This window comes from Leuresthes tenuis, unplaced genomic scaffold, assembly GCF_036924035.1.
Source record: "Leuresthes tenuis unplaced genomic scaffold, fLeuTen1.0.hap1 SCAF_11, whole genome shotgun sequence".
In the NCBI taxonomy this organism is placed as follows: Eukaryota; Metazoa; Chordata; class Actinopteri; order Atheriniformes; family Atherinopsidae; genus Leuresthes; species Leuresthes tenuis.
Window position 1 is genome coordinate 4,526,842 of NW_027325365.1, and position 20,630 is coordinate 4,547,471.

At 40.3% G+C, this 20,630-nt stretch overlaps 1 protein-coding gene across 1 annotated transcript; it reads right to left on the reverse strand.

Annotated features, from left to right (window-relative positions):
- Nucleotides 1-2,114: 2,114 nt before the first annotated feature.
- emx3 (empty spiracles homeobox 3) lies at nt 2,115-18,776 on the reverse strand. The gene is made up of 3 exons (XM_072396324.1): nt 17,921-18,776; nt 9,393-9,577; nt 2,115-3,382 (listed from the first exon to the last, which is right to left on the reverse strand). The coding sequence occupies exons 1-3, from the start codon at nt 18,297-18,299 to the stop codon at nt 3,215-3,217; spliced, it is 732 nt and encodes a 243-aa protein (XP_072252425.1). The 5' UTR covers nt 18,300-18,776; the 3' UTR covers nt 2,115-3,214.
- Between the last annotated feature and the right edge of the window lie 1,854 nt (nt 18,777-20,630).

Consider the following 20,630-nt stretch of genomic DNA (forward strand, 5'->3'; position numbering starts at 1 on the left):
TCCACACTAGTCGTGTTACCATCCAACAGTCAGGCAAAATTGATAAAACAATCTCTTCATAACATATTTGTCAGCTGGTTTTGGAGTGAATAAACCAATGTGTAGTGTGGTCAACAGTTGGCTAACTATAAAAAAAAAAAAAGGGAAATTCAAGATAGTTTTCTCCAAATTTCTAATTCAACACTTTGAAAATTTTTCAACAAATCTGAAAAAAAAAAAAAAACTTTTGAGAGCATATATTTAGGTGCCTTAAATGAACAATTCAAAACCCTCAGAATAACACAACTCTGCCACATATTTTGGGTATGAAAATACCCATTCAGTCATTCATTGATTCGTTCAGATCGGCAGGGTTCTTTTACCTCATTGTACCAACGAAGAGTACAATTATCTGCCTCCGAGCTTCTTCACATTTACGTTTTCAAGCCGGAATTGATGCACTATCATTGATCATCATGTCATGTGTGAAAGTACAGAGGCTAAATTGGGGGATTGAAGTCGATCCGCCACCGATATGCCGATATGAGCCGGCAAGGGAGGTAGTAACAGTGGTAAAACAGGTCTTGTGTTTGCCTGTATGTTGCAAACCGGCACTCTAACCAACAATGCTGTCGTCACTCAGCTGATTCCACAATGTCAGTTTGGTGTATGTAGGAACACTGTGAAACGGGGCTGAGACGCTTCTTTTAAAGGAGAAGTCTTTGTTTCGCTTAGAGGAAACAACCAATATGTGAGGTAAGCTAATGATTTATCAGATCAATAATAGCATTGTTAGCAACCTGGACCAGTTCATCACATGACTCACGATGAGACTGTTCCTAAAAGATTGTTCAGAACCAACTGTCTGTCAATAAAACTGACAGTCATGCATTTTTCTATCAGTTCTGTGTGTGATAGTCTGAGCTCTCTGGTAAACCTTAGCATGGTCCAAACCAAGAGATATGACTTCCTGTTGAAGTTTTCTTTGTTAAACACCAGAAACTCCAAAGACAAAAACAAACCTGTAAACGGCGGTGAAACGCCGCCCACATAAGCAAAGTTTCTAAACATCAACAGAACCCAGAGCGACAGGGAAGCTCAGAGCTCTTGGAGCCGATACATGACAGGAATTAGGGCGTGACTCGTCTACCAGACGCCAGCCAGTCATTAAGATTCCTCTCTGTGGAGTTTTAACAACCTGGAACTATTCTCCACGTGATTCATGATGATTACCACTTAAATATGGATCAGAACCAACTGTCTGTGGTCAAAGATGTAAGTATCTGAGCATAAAACTATCAGGTGTCAGTTTAGTGTGTGGTAGTCTGAGCTTTCAGGCTTTGTATGCTTCCTCATATGGTAATCTCGACCTTTGAATGGTTACTGAGGGTTACTATGTTTGCATGAAGGGCAGAATGTGCCACCCTTAAAAACTTTAATGGAAACACAAGTTTTTTTTGTGGAATGGAGCCTACAGCGCCACCTGCTGACCACGCTGCACACACTGGTGTATTCACGCCAAACCAGCTGACATAGACGAGACAAATAAGGATTTTCTGCAGAGAATTTAAACATCTGTTTCATATTTAACAGGTGGATGGAAGTCGACCTTTAAAGAAGCTCAGAAGTCTGAAGAAGTTTCCAGAATCCTCAAACAGAAAAACAGTCAGATCTGATGCATAAAAACGATTTTTAATCCGCCAACAAAACTGAAAAATGGAGCTTTGCCAAATCAAAAGACAACAGATTTACTACCTGAGAAATGGATAAAAAAAAAAAATCTGTTTTTCAGAACGATCGGGACTTGTTGCTTTAAGGATTCTGGAGGTGACTTCACAATCTGTTAAAGATCATCTGGTGTTGGTTTCTCTGAAAACTGTTCCTTCTTCAGATGTCCCAGCTGACGCTCAGAAACCTGCAGCTTTAATCCAGCAGCTTCAATCGTCTCTTGCTCAGGACGCTGCCTTCGTTTGACACCAGAATCAGTGTCAAGTGTTCAGTCAACAGCTGCTTGGACGTCTGCCTCTCAGAAGCATCAAATCCTCGTCAGTCTGAATCCAAAAGGAAATTTCCTTTTTAAAAAAAAGCTTCCTCTCTTCTTCTTTTTTGTCCTTGTCTGTGACAGGATTGCATGCATCCATCAGTCCTCAGAAAGGTAATCATCTGTCTGTGTGTGTGTGTTTTCATATGCAAACTGCAGAATGTGCGATTGCTCGTCTCTGCTCTACAGATGTTTGCCAAACTAACTACATATTGCAAAAAAAGGGATTCTGGTGGTCTGAAAAAGTCTGGAAAAGCACTTTAAATGCTTACAACTAGATATTTGACACTTGGGTAGCAGGATTCCATCTCCTGATGTCTGTCCAGGTTGTGTTAAATCAATAATCTGAAATGTTATTTAAAGGATTGTGATATACAGAAGTGTTGGTCAGATTGTCTGGTTTTCGCTGAGCTTTCATGAACCAGATATTTGATTATTATTATTATTATTATTATTATTATTATTCCAGATTCCATATTTCATAAGTGATGAAAAGCATAATAAATAAATCCGTATTTTCAGTATTTTAACCCTCTCAACCCTATGGCAACTTTAAGAGGAACTCTTTAAATTATAGCAAATTATTCAGATTGTCACTTTTCCAATGGTCCCTGAACACATCGTGTGGGATGTCAGTTTAAAATCTCAGTTTAAATCTGTAATTTTCACATGCAAATTATTTTTCTTCATCTCTCATTTTAAAATTAGCCAAAAAACATAATTTTGCACCAACGAGATGTTGTAAAAAATTAAAAATCTGCTCCTGCTTCCATTAAGCTGCTGTTAAAAATTAATGAATAAAGCAAGAATTTCTCGAGTTTCAGAGGATTGAACATGAAGGATTTCAGCAGATTCTGATCATTTCACTAACCTCACAGCAGTTTCTTATTCAAAGTGTTGGTTTTAATCTTTTGGCAGATAAAAAAGTAGGCGTAGCTTGGTGTTTCGGCCTGTCTGTGGTTTGTTTTACCGGGACAGATCATGAGGAACTGGCTGCTTTGATCAACATCTGAAGTGTTAAATAACGCAGTCTCCTGCAGGTTTAACGTCCGTTATGAAGACAAACTCTGGTTGAGAGAAGTCTTGGATTCCCTTCAACGATGTCAGTGAACACACAACCCGTCTCGTCCCAGAGTCAAACAGACTGCCCTGACTTTATGGCAGTGTGTATGAGTGTGTGTGTGTTGCTTCAGTCTAGTCGTCGCTGATGACGTCCACGTCCTCGCCTCCGGGCTGCTGCGTCGCCGCTCTCCAGCGGCTGACATGTTGGCTGCCTTTCCTCTTCTGCTGAGCTTCAGGAGACTCCTCCTCCAGCTTCTGACGCTTGTGCTTCGTCCGGCGGTTCTGAAACCACACCTTCACCTGCACACAGAAACACGGCAGCATCAGAAAAGGTCCAACACAGGTCAGTAAAAATATGGAGGCCTGACACTTCTTCTTTTGTCCTCCACTTGTCCAGTTTCCTCAAATGTTTTAAGGACACACTGCACACCATGCTGAGATATGCCAAGTTTTCAGCTAATAGCTCTTTGGGAATCACCTTGTTGCTGCAGAAATCCTATTTTCTGTCTGTCAAACTGTGTTATCTTTGCTGTTTTTCATAGATGCAACTAAAGAAATGGGAACAAATGATGTGTCTTTGTGACAGGCTGCTAGTAACAAAGTGCCTAAAGATCCAATTTAAAATGGCTTCTTTGCTAAGTTGTCTGTTATGTGTCGACACAACACTGGTTCATCCCTTGAGTTAGGAGCCTTTTTTCTGCTTGAATGATTCATAGACACAACTTCACAACGAAGAAAAAACACATTCCTCTGAAAATGGTCAGATAGGACTGAAAATGAGTGAAAAAGCAGAAAATGTCCAAAAAAAAAAACTTTGACAGACCTTCAGAAAGCTGGAGAACTATTGATCAAGATCAGTTTAAAAGATTAGAAGAAAGTCTGCCTGATTGGAGGGAAAAATATAGAAATGAGGGCTGGATGTTGAATATAATAAAACATCATATGCATTCAGCTTTATAACTTCTGTGTCAGATATGGTTTAAAAAATCTCAAGAAAGTTTGTAAACTGGAGTCAGGAACATGTGCAGGAAGCCTGCATCTAAAAGTATGATAAATGAATACAAGAAGACGCAATTTTTCCAACAATTTTTGGAGACGGGAAACATTTTTATGTTCATCCTGCAGTGAGACGATTCCTTCATGCAGACTGTAAACCGACAGATTTCAAACTAACTCTGAAGTACAGAAGCTTCTTACAGTTGTTGTTTCTTTCAAAATGAGCTGTTTGCAAATCTTCAGGCAGCTACTACCACAGCCTGTGATAGCATCAGTGATAGGAATTAATGTGTAAGAGCCTCTCAGTGATTTAATACCTGTGTGCTAGTAAAACATGACTCTGACATGCTGAGCTGTTTAAACCCGTCATGTTGGCTCCGAGCTCATGTTGCACAATCTGTCAGACTCTAAATCTTAATTATGGGATCCAGATCAACATGATAGACCCTTGAGTCACTTCCAGAGGCCCGAGATGATACGGCACCATCAGAAATGACCTGATTACATAATCTCAGTGACAAAAATTCTCAACATAGATCACTCTGAGAATTCAAATAAAATGTCTTTTTTCATCTGGATGAGACTTCAGTGAAGAGAGAACTGTAACAGCCCCAAAACCAGACAAATAATTTACTGATGGTTAACGTGTTTTAACAGAAAGAAATGACAAGCAGAGGTTTCGGGAGGAAAGAATAACCAGTTTTATCACAAACACAACAAACTTTATTAATCTAATCCCGTCCCACCAAGAAATGAAGAGAAAAACCAAGTAAAAGAGGAAGAAACATTTTGCAATCCTTCTGAATTTCCTACATACTGTAAATTCCTGCAGTAGTACACACCTTAGATGCAACATTCAGCATAGCCTGGCAATATTTAAAAGGCACATATTCAGTAAAAACCCTTCTTTCTGTTGTTGGGAGCATATATCAGGGCGTCAAAGTCACCAGCAGGTGTAAAACTCCCCAAAAACACAGCCCCGGTATTTTATTTTAGTTCCCCTTTGTTTGAAAGTTCCTCATTTAACGAGCCGTTCTGATTTTCATTTCAAAAGTACGTCACTCCTAGAGTTGACTCCACCTCCACTACTAAGCCACGCCCATTCACATCCACCCAGCTGGACGGATGAAGAGCCTGAACTTCAGAGCAGGGAAATGGAAGCATCTGAGAAATAATTCTTCATGGTTTATTTAGCATGCTAACCTTTAGCAGCTAACAGCTTAGCTAATGAAGATGACGTACACCAACTTCTAAGAAGTTATTGCTGTTACTTTGATGAACAAAGATGAACATTATTGTTCCCACATTACTTTGTTAACTGAAGCTTTCTAGTTGAACGGTTCCGTTCTGTGACTCAGACAACCTGCAGCTGTGTGGATAAGGTGTGTTTCCAACACAACACCGGCCCTCTCCTCACTCTCGCTGCTACATTGAACGCCGTGTACCGCTCTCTGTGTGTTAACATTTTTTGGTATGACTGGAGGAACAGCTTCATTATGTAGCTGCTGACCTCACCAAAAGGGTGGGGTTGAGCACTTGCTAAGTCTCCACCATGAAAACAGACTGTTAACAAAGAGGTGTTAAAACAGGGCTAAGACAAAGCGCTACTGCACTTAATCCAGTGTTTCTCACTTCCGGTCCTCTTGACCCACCGCCCTGCATGTTTTCGATGTTTCCCTCCTCTGCCACACCTGATTCAAATGATCAGCTCGTCATCAAACTCTGCAGTGGCCTGACAAGGAACCATTCATTTGAATCAGGTGTGGTGGAGGAGGGAAACATTGAAAACAAGCAGGGCAGTGGGTCATGAGGACAGACATTGAGAAACACTGACTTAAACCAACAGGTATTTGGAACAAAGCCTGTCTCAAAAATCTCAAGACAATCTCAGAAAATTGTGTCAAATTGTTAAAAAGAGCAGAATAAGTAACATCATGTCATGTCTTTGGCATTTTTGACCCTACAGGATATTTGAATGCACACAAATTGTATGGAACTGGCAGATATTCCCACGTTAGGGCTCTTGTTTTGATATAAAATGCTGTATTATCCCCCTGAGGTCTAAGATCATGCTGGCGTGATCAGATCGCATGACATCATTACAGCTCAGACCCCAGGGGGTTAAATAATTATGTTTTCTCAAAGGTCTATAAATTACATTTTCTAACCTGTATAACATCCCTGCTTTTTTAAACATATTAGTTTAACATTTGTTGAAGAAAATTTTATAGTTTAGAGTTAGTTAGAGTTTATATAAGTTTATATATGTATTGGAAGTTGTTTTGTTCATTTAAAGAAATCGTGGAGGTTAATTTAATCACCCGTCCACGCTTCAGTGTGCACTGCAGGCTCTGTGATGTTTCCATGAATTAAAACGATGGATGTAAAAATCAGGCGACCAAAAAGAAAAAAATAGGCATCTTTTCTCCTCCTCTGCAGTGAGGATGAGGAGGAGGAGAAGATTGTGGCCGTTTAGTGGAGTAACTTTGGATCAGAGCCCTGATGTGTCCTGCAGGAACGTGGATCTCTCGATCATTACTGCCTGTAAAGCTGCTCTTATTGCACAAAGCTGTGATTTACGAGTGATTACTAACTGGTGCTGGCAACTGACTGATGGAGCCTCGTCTCTATTGTGAAATGAGCTTGTGGAGAATGATTCACATCGTTTCAGTGGCGTCAGGACTAATATCACTGCGGCGACCTGATGACAAACGCTCCCGAGGGGAGGAGAAAGGCACTGACTAACCATCAACTCACTCCTGCAGCAGGAGCTCCAGAAAATCAGCCGAACATCCCGTCAGACAAGTTTTGATTGCTTTGTCAACACAAAAAAAAGTTATGTTCATTTCAGTCAACTCCCGTATTCACATGGTGGCTTATTCATTCATTCATTGATCTTATTCACTTTAATCATATTCTGAAAAGTTTCTATTCATGCATTTATCAGTCATTTATTCATCAAACAGTTTCTTCTTTGACCTCCAGGTTTTATATTGACTCACATTCATTCATTCATTCATATTTCCAAGTGATGTTGGATTCTTTCTGTACACTTGTAATTAATACGTTCATTAATCAGTCATTTATTCATGCAGTTTTTTTGGTTTTCTGTTCATGTATTCTAATACTCAGTCATTTATTTTCTAAATATTTTAGAGGATGTTGTAGTCTTGAACAAAAAATATTCATTCATTCATTCATTCATGTTTTTGAGAAGAAGTTTTGTAAAGTCTGACTCTGTCCAGTGAACTTTTAATTCATACATCAATCAATTCATTCATTAGTTTCTGGACACACTCTTCTTTCATGTAGTCATTAATTTCTGCAAAGTTTCTATTCATCCATTCACCAATAACTTATTCATAATAATTTCTTCCCTGACCTTGCATAGTCATTCATTCATTGCTTCTGAAAAATAAAATCTATCATTTGACAGCATTTTTTTCAGCATTTTCATTCATCTGTAATTCACTGATTCATTGGTGTTCTGGAGAAGGACATTTTATCAGACCATTTATTCATTCATTAGTTTTGTGGAAAACTCTGTCTTGTTCAATTCAGTCCTTATTTTCAGAAAAGTTTATCTTCATGCATTAATAAATCATTTATTCATAAAATAGTTTCTTCTTTAATTCCCAGTTTTTAATAATCCACCAACACATTCATTCATTCATATTCCTAGGTGACCCTGTTGGATTTTTTTTGTACACTTTAATTAAAACGTTCATTAATCAGTCATTTGTTCATGCATTATTTTTGGTTTTCTGGGGAGTTTATATTCATTCATTCACTCAGTTTCTGTTCATGTATACTTACGATTCTGTTCATACATAATTCATATATTCATAATCAATCAGTCATCTGTATTCTAAACATTTCTTAGAGGATGTCATAGAGTTAAACAATATTCATTCATTCATTCAGTTTTCTGTACAGCTCAGTCTTATTTCTAGAAAGATTTTACATTCATGCATTCATTAAACATGAATCCACTCATTCATTAATTAATACAATAATTATTATTTATTCATATAATAGTTTCTTCTTTAACTTCCAGTTTTTATCGATCCCCTAATATTCATTCATTCATTCCTAAAAAGTAAAATCTTTCATTTGACAGCATTTTTTCCATCCATCATTCATTGATTTATTGCTGTTTTGGGGTAAAATTTTATTTTGTTCCAATATTTCAAATGACCATGCATTCATGCAGTCATTCATTCATTCAGTCATAATTTTTCTAAAGGATTCTTTCATTTAGCTGCTAATTTGTAAACAAAATATATCAAATATTTATCAAATATTAACTTTACTTGAATTAATAAACACATCATTCATTCATTCATGCAGTAATTCATAATGTTGGAACATTTTTAGAGGATGTTGTAGACCTAATAAATATTCATTCATTCATTCACGTTTTTAGGATGTCTCGTAAACATGATTTTGTTGAATAAACTTTAATTCATACGTTAACCAATAAATCATTCATCCATTCATTTTTTTCAGAAAGATCCCGTCTCATTTAATTTGGATTTATTTATTCACACACACATTCATTAATTCCTGTATTCATTCATTCATGTAGTCATAATCTAATCCATCATTCATTTATATTTTATAAATAAATAGATTTCAATATTTTAGAGGATGTTGTTCATTCATTCATTCATATTTTTTAGATCACTCAGTCTGATTTTGTCTAGAAAACTTAATTCATACAAGAATCAATTCATCATTCATTCATTCGTTCATTTCTGGTGGGACACTTGTCTTATTTGGCCATTATTTTCTTTTCATCAAACATTAATTTATGAAATATTTAGTTATTTAACCTTAGTTAGTTCATTAGTTCATTGTTTCTAAGAACAAAAAACATCATTCAATCATCATTCACCGATTAATTTGTGTTCTGGGGTGAATAAAAACTTGCTTCATTGTTTTGATCATTTTGTGAGCAGTTTGTAGTCCAGAACCTTATCATGAACTGTAACAAACTGCTACCCAGCCTCATGCTCCTCCCACCCTGCCTCATGCCCCTCCCACCCTGTCTCATGCCCCTCCCACCCTGTCTCATGCTCCTCCCACCCTGTCTCATGCCCCTCCCACCCTGCCTCATGCCCCTCCCACCCTGCCTCATGCTCCTCCCATCCTGCCTCATGCTCCTCCCATTCGGCCTCATGCTCCTCCCAACCTGTCTAATGCTCCTCCCACCCTGCCTCATACTCCTCCCATTCGGCCTCATACTCCTCCCATCCTGCCTCATGCTCCTCCCATCCTGCCCTGCTCCTCCTCAGTTTCCCATGATGCCTACCTGCGTCTCGGTCAGGCACAGCGCGCTGGCCAGCTGCTTCCTTTCGGCTCCGACGACGTAGTGGTTTTTCTCGAAGGCTCGCTCCAGACGCAGCAGCTGAGAGGGCGAAAACGCCGTCCGGATCCGTTTGGGTTTCCTGGAGAACGGACCGTGAAGCAGCATGTTCTCAGGACTGCTGTCCTCTCCTGAACACAAACAAACAAACAAACAGTCAACAAACAAAATCTACCAACAGTGAGAAGAGGCTGTAGCATGTGACTACCTGCAGACCATGTTCTCCCTGAGTTTTGCCTGCAGGATTAACCTTGAGTGCCTGACAGTCAAAAGTCAGGACTAAAAGCAGTAACTCAGTAAAATCAGTAAAAAGGTTTGACTCCTCCGGTCAGAGTCAGCTGTTGGTATATGAAGCTTTAAATGGTTTCATCTCAGATCTTTTGTTCCGTTCTGAACCTTCAGGAACAGAACAGAACTTTCTGTCCTCAGAGTTAGAACCAAACATGGAGAAGCTGCAGTCTCTACAAAGTAAATATGTGGAACAAAGTGAGCGCACTCTTTTTCTTTGTCATTATACACACGGTACAATGACATCCTGAATGGCTTCACTCGTGGTAAGAAAAGATAAAGAGATGGAATAAGATAAAAGAATGAAGCGGCTGTGCCTCTCACTGTGTTTACTTTGAATTGTGAAAAAGGCCCAAATCTCAAATCAGAAGCTGCGCAGCTCACTGTTGGTATAACATTCCTCACATGCGTGCGTGTGTGTTTGTTCTGCTAATCTGAACAAACACCTGGTCTGTTTTACATTTGCATCTGCAGTCAAACCGCAGACGATCACCGCTGCTGACACACGAAATAATCAGGTTTTTCCAAACTTTCTGGATTTGGGTGTTAGATCCGTGTTTGGCTCCTTTTGAAGAGCCACAACTGATGCCTGTGAGGGTTTAATTCACTACAAAAGCAGAAAAGATGGATTTGAAACTTCCTTTTGGTCCATTTTGTGTGTTAAATGTTTAAAGAACTATAAAAATCCTCGTGAACAGCGATTTGTTCAGATGGAATTTAAAAGGCCGAACAGCCGAGTCTCAGCAGGCGTTTCTGTATACATCAGAAGAAGAAGAGGAAAAACACTGAATTCACAGCTGCCGACATGTTCATCAGCTTATCGAACGTTTGCCCTCAGATTCTTATGTGACAGAGAGCCGAAGCTCTCATATAAACTCAGGTCGGGATCTCTGTCTCAGCCGTGCTTCAGTGAAGAAGCAGAAAGTGAAAAATCCCAAGAAAACTGCCCTGAAATCTGTTCAGAAGCCAAACAAAAGCTTTCCAGAATAAACCAGCGGCTTCAGCTGCAGTTGTGGGTGTCGGAGAAAACGTTCAGACACGTCTGACACTTTAAGACTAAAGAATCCTTTAACGGACCTGAAATGAACAGAAATCAGCTGCATGAAGAAGAGTCGAATCAAACTGCAGTAAAAGCAATAAAAAAAGCTACGTCGCTAACCGACTTTTAGGCCTCAAAAGATGTTTCTCTGTTCAAAATGAGAAACATTTCCATCCTGGTTAGTTTGATTTTACTGAGGTGGTAAAGTGCGTCGACCTTTTCCCTCCGAGACGATCAGAAAAGCTCGAAGCTGATTTGCTTATGAGCCGAAGCGGTTAAAAGAAATGCGAGCGCCGCTGAAACCGTTTCTCTGAGTGACGTCCGTCCAAACCGACGCGCAGCTTCTGCTTTATTTTTCTGACAGTTTATTAAAATCGCACGTAAATCTTTCAATGCATCTTTACATAAAAACAAATCTGTGCTCGGGTCCTTTTTAACGCGGTGAAAGGAGCCGGCGCCGCCGACACGCACCACGCAAAGAAGCGGGCAGCTCGGCGGCTTCGAGGAGGCGAGGAGAACAATGACGGCGGCGCGTTCTCACGCCTTTTACCCGGCGTTAGCGTCTCTAAAGTGACATTCATATGCAAAGTCGCAGCCAATGGGCGTCATGGTTTGCAAATATTTCTGTTGAGTGTCAAATGATGCTTTAATGTAACAACGGAGAAGTTTCCAGGCGGCTCAGAGAGGTTCAGCAACGTTTCACGGTTTGTCACGTTTTTATGAAATCGCATCGTTTACGGGGAAAACGGGTCCAGAGATGCGTCCGCACCGACTTTTAGTCGTAAAAAAAAAAACATCTATTTCGCAGGATTGAACATTTAAATCAAGAATTCTTTGCTCGTTGTACTTTTTTTTCCTGATTTAAAGAGTAAAGGTCAGAAAATGCAGATTTTAAAGCTTCGAATCAGAAATTCTGTCAACTGGGCCCAGAAGTCCGAGAACATTTTAAAACAACGTGACGCGTTTTAATTTAAACCTGGACACATCTGAGCGTTTCAGGAGTCGTAGCCCACTCTGCCTTTAAAGATAAAGATGTGTATTATCAGAACATGTTCTTTGGACCTTGCGTTGTCAGGACCGGGACAGAACAAACAACGTTCCAGAGAACATTAAACACAGAAAAAGTTCTGAAGTGAAGAACGAGGTGGAAGTATTTCAGGTTCTGGTATTCAGAACATCAAACCGGAACAGAAATCTGAGATCTGAAAGGTTCTGTTGGAACTGGATCAGTTTGCCCTGAGCCACAGACCAGAACACAACGGAGAAGATGCTCCATCACAGAACCAGAACTCCGTCCGGTCGTGTATCAGGACAGAACGACCTCCTGAAACATCCCAGAATCTACGGTCCAGTTTACAGAAGAATCCCAGAACCAGCTCTGGATGGAGCTCAGGCAGAACCACAGATTAATATCAATAAGAATTTCACTGTGAGGGAACTGACAGAACCACTGGTTTTGGACCTGGATTCCTTATATTTCTTCCCTTTGTTACTCTCTAATGAACAAAAAGAATCAGATTCTAACTTTTTGAAGCCGTGAAGTGACGGCTGTGACATGAAAAACTATTTTTGGGGCCTTAAAAATGTCATTTTCTGTCAATCTTTTGTTCTGTGGGCCAACACAACTGCTGTTTGAGACGTGTCGACATGTTTTTATCTTTATTTTTGCATCTTTGTGACAACTGATGCTGACGAGCTGCGATATTCTTCTTCTTTTATAAATAAAACTGTCATTTTTTAAGCATTTTTGTGCTGTAACTGCAAATGAGACTTTTCCTGATTAAATGAATATATGTCCACATTATATATGTATTAAAACGTTTAAAAAGAATAAGAATAGAAATGATCAAATATGGAGAAACAAAAATAATTTAAAGATGAAAACATTTCTTTAAAACTCTAAAACGTTCATTATTTTCTAAGTTTGGCCTAAAAAAACTAAGAAAATATCCCTTAAAGTAAAAGTCAGAGATCAAACTGACGACCAGCTCTTAAAGAGAAGCAAGTTCATCGTTTAGTTCTTTAAAAAGTGTCAGAAAGCAGTAAAATATCCGGCTTTAATAGCCCCTGACAGCTCCAGATGTCTGCTTTTATGTGACCGACAGTTGAAGCTGATAAAGAAGAAACCTGGGCGACTCCGTTCCTCCTGCAGCGCTCAACACCTCCCGTTTCCCGTTTCTTTAAAAGCTGGAAGCAGGTGATGACAACACGCGGCTGTTTGCAGCCTGGCAGCTTTAAACGTTCCCTCTCACTCTCCTCGTGGCGACAACAGAAGCAGCTGAGCGTCGTTCTGCTCTCTCTGGAACGTGTTCGGGGTTTAGCTTTGACCTCATGACACGGACACAGCAGCAGGTTTGACTGCAGAGTCTAATACCAGCTGTCCTGTTTGTGTTCGAACACGAAGCAGCTCCATAAAGAAGCAGAGCTTTGGGTCTCTGTCAAACACTCTTTTCCTTTTCCTCTTTTCTCTTTGACCTCAATGGAAAACATCATGGGGTTAAAGTAAGGTGGGGGAAAGGGCTCAAAAAAGGCGACCTCTGACACTCTGATGTGGCTCTGCAGCTCTGAACCTACAAAATTTAACTTCAACAATAAAAAGGTAAATAAAGTGCTGTCCTCATATTCCTGAATCACAGTTAGCACGACTGGATAGAAATAATGGAGCGTCGCTATAAAAGCTGCAGCTGCAAGGAATTGTGGGACAGGATGAGCTCCTTTTCTCTCATGGAGGATGGTTTCCTAAAGGAGATCATGAAGGAAGCTTTGCAGCTCCTTTCCTTCGTGTTTGGAGAATTCAAACAGCTCTGATCATGGCTGCTGCTCACATACTTCCAGCTCATTTCACTCAGTCTGGAAGGTTCTGAAACACAGGGTTGGACCGGACGCCGGGTCAGAGTGACGCCTGAAAACTGACTCTTTGCTTCCATTGAAAGCAGGTGAGAGTGAAGATAACAGCGAGTCATGATGTTAAACCTGATGTGAACGTTCTAACTGCAGGGAAGAAAGAAGACGGATGTTCACTGATATTTCCGACTTCGTCTTTCTCAGAGTTTTGATGAGAAACTTGAAGGGAGCTTCACACTCGGTGGATCTTTGCCACAAACTGATCTGTGAACAGGGCAGAGGCTCAATAATCAGCTAAGGAAGATGCTCTTCCTGCCAGATGAGTTGAAAATGCTTAAAGATCTCCACAAAGCAGTGAAATGAGAGGAAAAGCTTTGATTTATGTGCAATAGTTTTTCTTACTATCTATCTATTATCTATCATCTTATCCATCTATCCAGTCATTTTACAGCTTTAAAACTTCATTTAGTCAAATCTTTTAAAGGCAGAACCTGCAGAGATCATGTTTTTTTATGGCTTAAAGCAGAGAAAAGGAGTTAAACTACTAAAGTTAAAAAAACAGCAGGAAACAACGTGAATCTTTAAGATCAGCAAACATCACTGACACTCACTCAGGGTGCAGCAAACCTCCGCCCACAAGTCAATTATCATCATTTTAATGCGCCGAGTTATGAAAAATGCTTCAAAATTCAAAATATAGCAAAAGCCAGAGCATAAATCTCCAGGATTAGATGAACGTTTTCATGTTTGATTGGTTTAAACAGCATAAACTGTGCAGGAGGAGCAGGTTTTCAAATGGAAAGAGTCGTAGAAATAAAGAGAAATAAGTCTCAACTGATCCAGTCAGACAGTCAAAGTCCAATCATATCAGATTCATTCAATTCCAGTTTAATCCAGTTCATACAGACAATTAAACAAAGTAGCCTCACTGAGGAAACCAACAGAAACTTCCCTGTGATCCGATCCCCTGTCCTGAGCGTGCACCAGGCGACTGTGGGAAGAAAAAACTCCCTTTTAACAGGAAGAACCTTTTAACCAGAACCAGAACCAGAACCAGGAAGGGCGGCCATCTGCCTCGACCGGCTGGGGGCTGAGAGGAGATTTAATGCTTTAAAAGCCGAGCTGCTGACTGATTATTTGCTTTAACCAACACATTCAGACTCAGATGATGAAGTTTCTGAAAGGCCGGATCAATTCTGGAGCCGATCGATGCCGAACCCCCCCCCCCCCCCCCCCCCCCCCCCCCTCATCTCGTTCTAACCTGCTTTCTTTCTTCTTCTCTCTCCTCAGACTAACATCCCTCTCCAGCTGGGCTTCTTACTGGTTCTCCGTCACATCAGCACCACCGGCTGCCTGCTCGGTTCAGAACTGATTTCAAGCTTTTACGGATCACTTTTAAAACTTGTGCGGATTTGGTTGGCCCCACATGAGGAATAAAGGCTCCCAGAATCTGAGACTTCTTTTAAATCACTTCTTAAACCCCGTTTTTACTGACCCCGTCCTTTTTCTCTAATTTATTTGGATTATTTTTAATATTTCAAGCTTTTTGTTTCTTGTCTCTGATCCATAACTTCTAATTGTTTGACTCACACTTTGTAAACGTAAAAGCTGCTGTACAAATAAAGTTTTTATTCAGATCTTTGTGTATAAATTGAATTATATTATCATCATGATAAAAGTATTAATATTGATTTCACGCCTCACTTAAAGGAGCTGCAGAGTAAATTCTGTTGTTGTCTGACTGATCTGATGGAGGTTTTCTGATGTTTTACTGGAAGAAAACTAAAGCTGAAACATCCACATGAGAGACAGAAAACGTCTGATTCAGACACAAGAAACAGGAGAAGAAGAAGAGAAGCAGCAGAGAAACCAGATCAAACAACTCATGAGAATAATCCACCACAGAAAATAGTCCCCAAGCCTGAGAGCAGCAGTTTTTACTGATTTTAGTCTTTATATTTCTGTTTGAAATTATCTTTGATGTAGATTATTTAGTTAATTTGAAAATAAAACATCAAAGTTTCTCATTTTATCAAAAATCAATTCATCTTGAAAATAAATGAAGCCATAAATTAAATAATGTGTTAAAAGTTAAGTAGAAAAATATGAAAAATAAATCTGAGTTTTCTGTTTGATTCATTTTAAACAAACTGATCAATAATTCTGTGAATCATCGAAACTGCTGAAAAATCTTCTGAAAAATCAGCAAATGATTTAATTTATCAAACAAAAAATAAAAAACTCTTCAAATTTCCTGATTTAAGACGTTAAAATCTTCATTTTTAGGTCGCCTGAAGCTTCTCCTCAAACTCAAAAATGAAAGTTTTCACATTGTGTGGAAGTTCTAAATAAATCATACAGCCGCGTGCATGTCATGATTCTATGTAAATATGACGGATCGATGAGGGCCAAACAGCTCCTTCCTCCTCTGAAACTGCGTCACTTTTCATCAGCTTCTTCATTTTCAGGTGAAAAATTTAACAAAACGTAAACGAAATCAATAACAGCCAATAGATCACAGTTCGATCAGGACCAGCGGGAGTCAGAGGCGCGTGTGCGAGCTCGTGCGGGTGACGTCGCCTCACCCCTCCGAACTTTGTCCGAACTCTATGAAGTTGATCTAAAAAATAAAACTGCTGGACACATCTGTGTGCACGTGCTGAAGCTGAAGGCCGCAAAGGTGCCGCGGCTCACGTGCTCAGAATGGAAAGGCGAGTTGGGCTTCGCACAGGTCACGTGACTCTGAGTAAACAAAGGTTTTATTTTACGAAAACGTTTCATTTTCATTTATAAACGTTTTTCACTTCATTTGATTTAATTTCTAAATCCAGTTTGTAAATTAACTGATTTTTTATTTGTTTGATAAAAATGTAGAAAAGTAGAATAAATTAATGAAAACATCCGGAAAATGTTTCACCTTTTTTTCTTTAATTCTTTCATTTGGTTTTGGGTTTTTTCGACTAAAACACTACATTTCAAACTTGCATTTATTTGTTTTTTTAGCTCAACTCAATGGATCAATTTTAATTTTTATTATTTTGAAGTAAATGAGCTGAATTCATTTTTTATTCTCTTTATCCACAGAAAAAAATATTTTTCAGTTTTTATTTAAATCAGGTTTGAATTATTGTCACTGTATTTTATCACATTATAGCCGAGTTCTTATCCATCATGAGAAATTAATTAATGCATTAACTAGCCTTCAGAGTTAAATTTGGCTCAAAATCACTTTTATTTTTCTTATATCAAATAACGTTTTTGTTGTCAGTTAAACTTTCTTTTTATCGATTCTTCTTCGTTGGGGTTTATTCCCGCAGCTGAGCTACCAACAGGCCGCCGCGTGCAGCCATCATCATCCTCAGCTGGTTCAGGCAGTAAAATTATTAAATATCACAAGACAGAGTTTATAAGACGAGATTTTCTCTTAAATCTTACTGAATAATAAATCAGAGGGACCTCAGCGGACCATCTTAACCGTCTTCACATAAAGCAACAAAACTTATTCCTGATGTCTCACTTCCACATCTGAGGGTCGTTTTTACAACAAATGACGTAGAAATATCTCACTGAGACTTCCCGCCCCGCAGACCACTTAAATCCACCTTAAATCCACCTTAAACCAACCCAAGCTCCTCTGGTGTCAGTTCGGCTTCCGTAAACTGAGGTTCGGGGCCCCTAAAAAAGTCCCATCTCAGCACAGGTGTTTGTTCCGTGCAGCTTCTCTGGGACGCGGATTCTTTTCTTAAACATCTGCTGTAAACAGACAACAAGAGCGCGAGACACCGACCCCCAGAACAGCGAAGTTTCATCTCACGTGAACCGTGCAGGAGCGTGACGTGTTGGGAAGAAAGAAAGCGGGCCGCGCACAAAGATTCCTACCAGCAGGAAGAATGTGGAAAATCTGTGCTTCTGGTTATAAAAATGATTTTATTTTAAGAGTTTCAGAGCTGAAAAATCTGCTCTGATCCTTTCAGGAAACGATTAAAAAATAATTATTTCTTATTGATTGTTAAAACGAAGTGAAACAGCTTCAGATGTTAAACTCGTGGGAATGTTCTGAATGTGCCAGTAAAATACTGAAATTATTAATAAAAAGGTGAAGGATGTTTTTTCTGGAATAAGATTCTTTCTGCTGCTTCGGATTCATTTGTTGATATTGCAGCAACACGCGCGCGCACATGCCCCCACACAAAAACCCGAGCAGAGAAATTAATCGACAGAAAAAGTGTTAAATTTCAAACATAAAGACACCGTGAACGGAGTCACGGAGCCGCCGGAGCCCGCCGCCCTCTTCCCGGCTCACCTTGGAAGCGGTGTCCCAGGAAGCGGCTCCGCAGCACCCAGGGGTAGAAGCTGAGCGCCTCCCGGTGCTGCGGGCTGAAGAAGCTCTGCGGGGGGATCTGCAGCGGGTGCAGCGGCAGCCCACCGGGGCCCTGCGTGTGCGTCCCGGGCTCCTGTAGCACCACGTCAGGGCCGGCCGAGAACAAAGTCCTCCCGCTGTTCCCCTGGAAGCAGGAGCCGAAGACACCGGCGGCGGAAGCCGGGTGCAGGGAGTCGGGGAACCGGAGCGCAGTGGGCCGAATGGGCTCATCCCCGGAGCCGCCGCCGCTGCTGCGGCTGCTCGCATCCTTCCCGACCAGAGACTCTATGGTGAAGCACTTCTTGTTGCTGTGCTGGAACATCGTGAGCACCTGGTGCTGAGACGATGAGGGAGATGGTGGAGACGGTGAGAAACTGCGTCCAGTTAGTCCAGTTGGTCGGTCTCAGGGAGCTCAGATTCCCAGTTCCCCCATAACTCTCCCCGAGTCCGTCCGTGCGTAAAAGCCGTGCGTAAATCCGAACTTTCAGCGCCTGGAAGCGGCTGAAGTTTCCTCCCACTTGCGTCCGGGGCTGCGTCTCTGCTCCGCAGCGGAATAAAAACTGAAAATTACAAACTTCCTCGGTTCGCGGAGAAGCGCAAATCCTCCGAGCAGCAGCCGGGTTCGGGCAGAGTGCGGCGGGGCTGCGGAGTCTGATCAGTCGGTGTCTCCTCGCGCCTCCTGCCACCGCATGCTGGAGTGTGAGCAGAGCCGGGAGTGTCTGTCACTCAGCGGACTGCACGGGCGCACATACCTGCCCTGCCCTCCCTAACAGAGGTGTGCTGAGCATGCGCACAGGCAGCCGCCCAGACAGCCATTTTGTTGATGGATGACGGTGAGGAAGAGGAGGAGGAATGTCAAAGGTGAGGATGATAATGACTGACAGTGATGACGAGGATGAAGATGAGGAGGATGATGAAGGTCATATGGAAGATTATTAATAGTCCAGTTAATAAAACCCACCAGCGTCATCAGTGACTCACATTTCTGTAACAATCTTTAAAACAACATTCAGAAGAATAAATTAAATTCATTTGGAGGCTCTTTGTTGCAGTTTTGTGCCTCTTTGGCTATTTTATCCGATTATTTTCCTTCTCTCTGTAATTCTGTGCATATTTTTACTCATTTTTTAACTCAACATTTTTCTTTCTTTCTTTTCTTGGTAATTTAATGATTATTCTGTTTTTATGTCCTTGCTGCAGCTCTTTTTTGTTTTACTTTTCAGTTGTTTTATTATTTTATCTCTTTTAATAGCCCGTTTCTTGCTCAATCTCGCAGCTTTTGCGTCTTTGCTTCAGGTTTTTTTCTTTTAGCAGCAACTTTTAGCGTGCTTGTGGCCTTTTTGCATCTGTTTAGTCATTTTGTGTCTCTGCCAGTATTTTCAGGTTCTTTGTTGGAGTTTTGGACTTTGTGTGAAGTTTCTCTTCAATGATCTGACATCTCTGTGCAGATATTTTATGTCTCTGCGGCTGTTTTTCTTTGTGGTCTTTTGCATCTTTAAGATGTTTCGTGTCTCTTTGTGATCATTGTAAGTTTCACTCTTTTTCCTGGTTGCTTTATCTGATCCTTTTTAATCTCTCTGTGGTTGTTTTGTGTGTCTTTGTCGTTATTTTTGTGGGTTTTTTGCATCCCTCCAACTGTTTTACTGGAATTGTTCTCGTTGTGTTTCTTTTTCTTGGTTATTTTCTGTATTTATGATTATTTTTCTGATATTTTTATAGTTATTTTTTGTCTTTGTTGCAGCTGGTTTTAGTTTCTTTCTTCTTCCTTGTAGTTTTTAATCTCTTTGAGTTTCCCTTGTACCAGTTTTGTGCCTCTTTTTGGCCATTTTCTTCTTTTTGTCATAGATTTGAATCTCTCTGGTGTACTTTAACTGGACTCTGAGCGCCTGTTGCTTGTGATCATGTCTGATGAGGTGAGGCTGTCATGATGCTGTGATGTCAGCCGTTCACCTGAATCAGCCAAACTGTGGCTCCCGTTTCTCTTTTGAAGAAGCAGAAAGTCTTTGAAGTTTGTTCTGAATGCAAACCAGCGGAACTTCTTGGTAACTAAACGTTTTAACATCCATATTCAGCCTGTTTTTACCTGAGATTTAGTGAGATTTCCAGCTGGAATAATAAATTAATTAATAAAGCTTCAACTTTTTGGATCATATTTATAGTAAGAATACAATTAATAATACACTGAGGTAATGTTTAACTGATTCATGACAGGATTCATCACAAGTTTTCGATCCAGGTGTTATTTTACTTTCTTCTATTTAGTTATTTTGTCATCTTGGTTTGTTTTCCTGATATTTGCGTTTGTCTTGTTAAACGTAACGTAAATGATCGTTTCCTCGGCTCAGAGTTGGTGTAATGTCCTCTGAAGTGTGGAGAACACAACTGTGTGTGTGTGTGTGGGGGGGGTGGGGTGTGTGTGTGTGTGTGTGTTTGTGTGTGTGTGTGTGTGTGTGTGTGTGTGTGACATTAAAGGTCAGACCTGTTTCCTCACTTCACTTGTTCGACTCAGTCTGAATTAACTAAAATCTTCGTCCTTTGGCTTTGAGTCTTTATTGCAGTGCATGCTGTGATATTATTGAACATTTCAACTTCAGGTTGTGAAAGGATTGAAACTGACTGGAAGCCACTGACATGATCAGTTTGGTCAGATTGT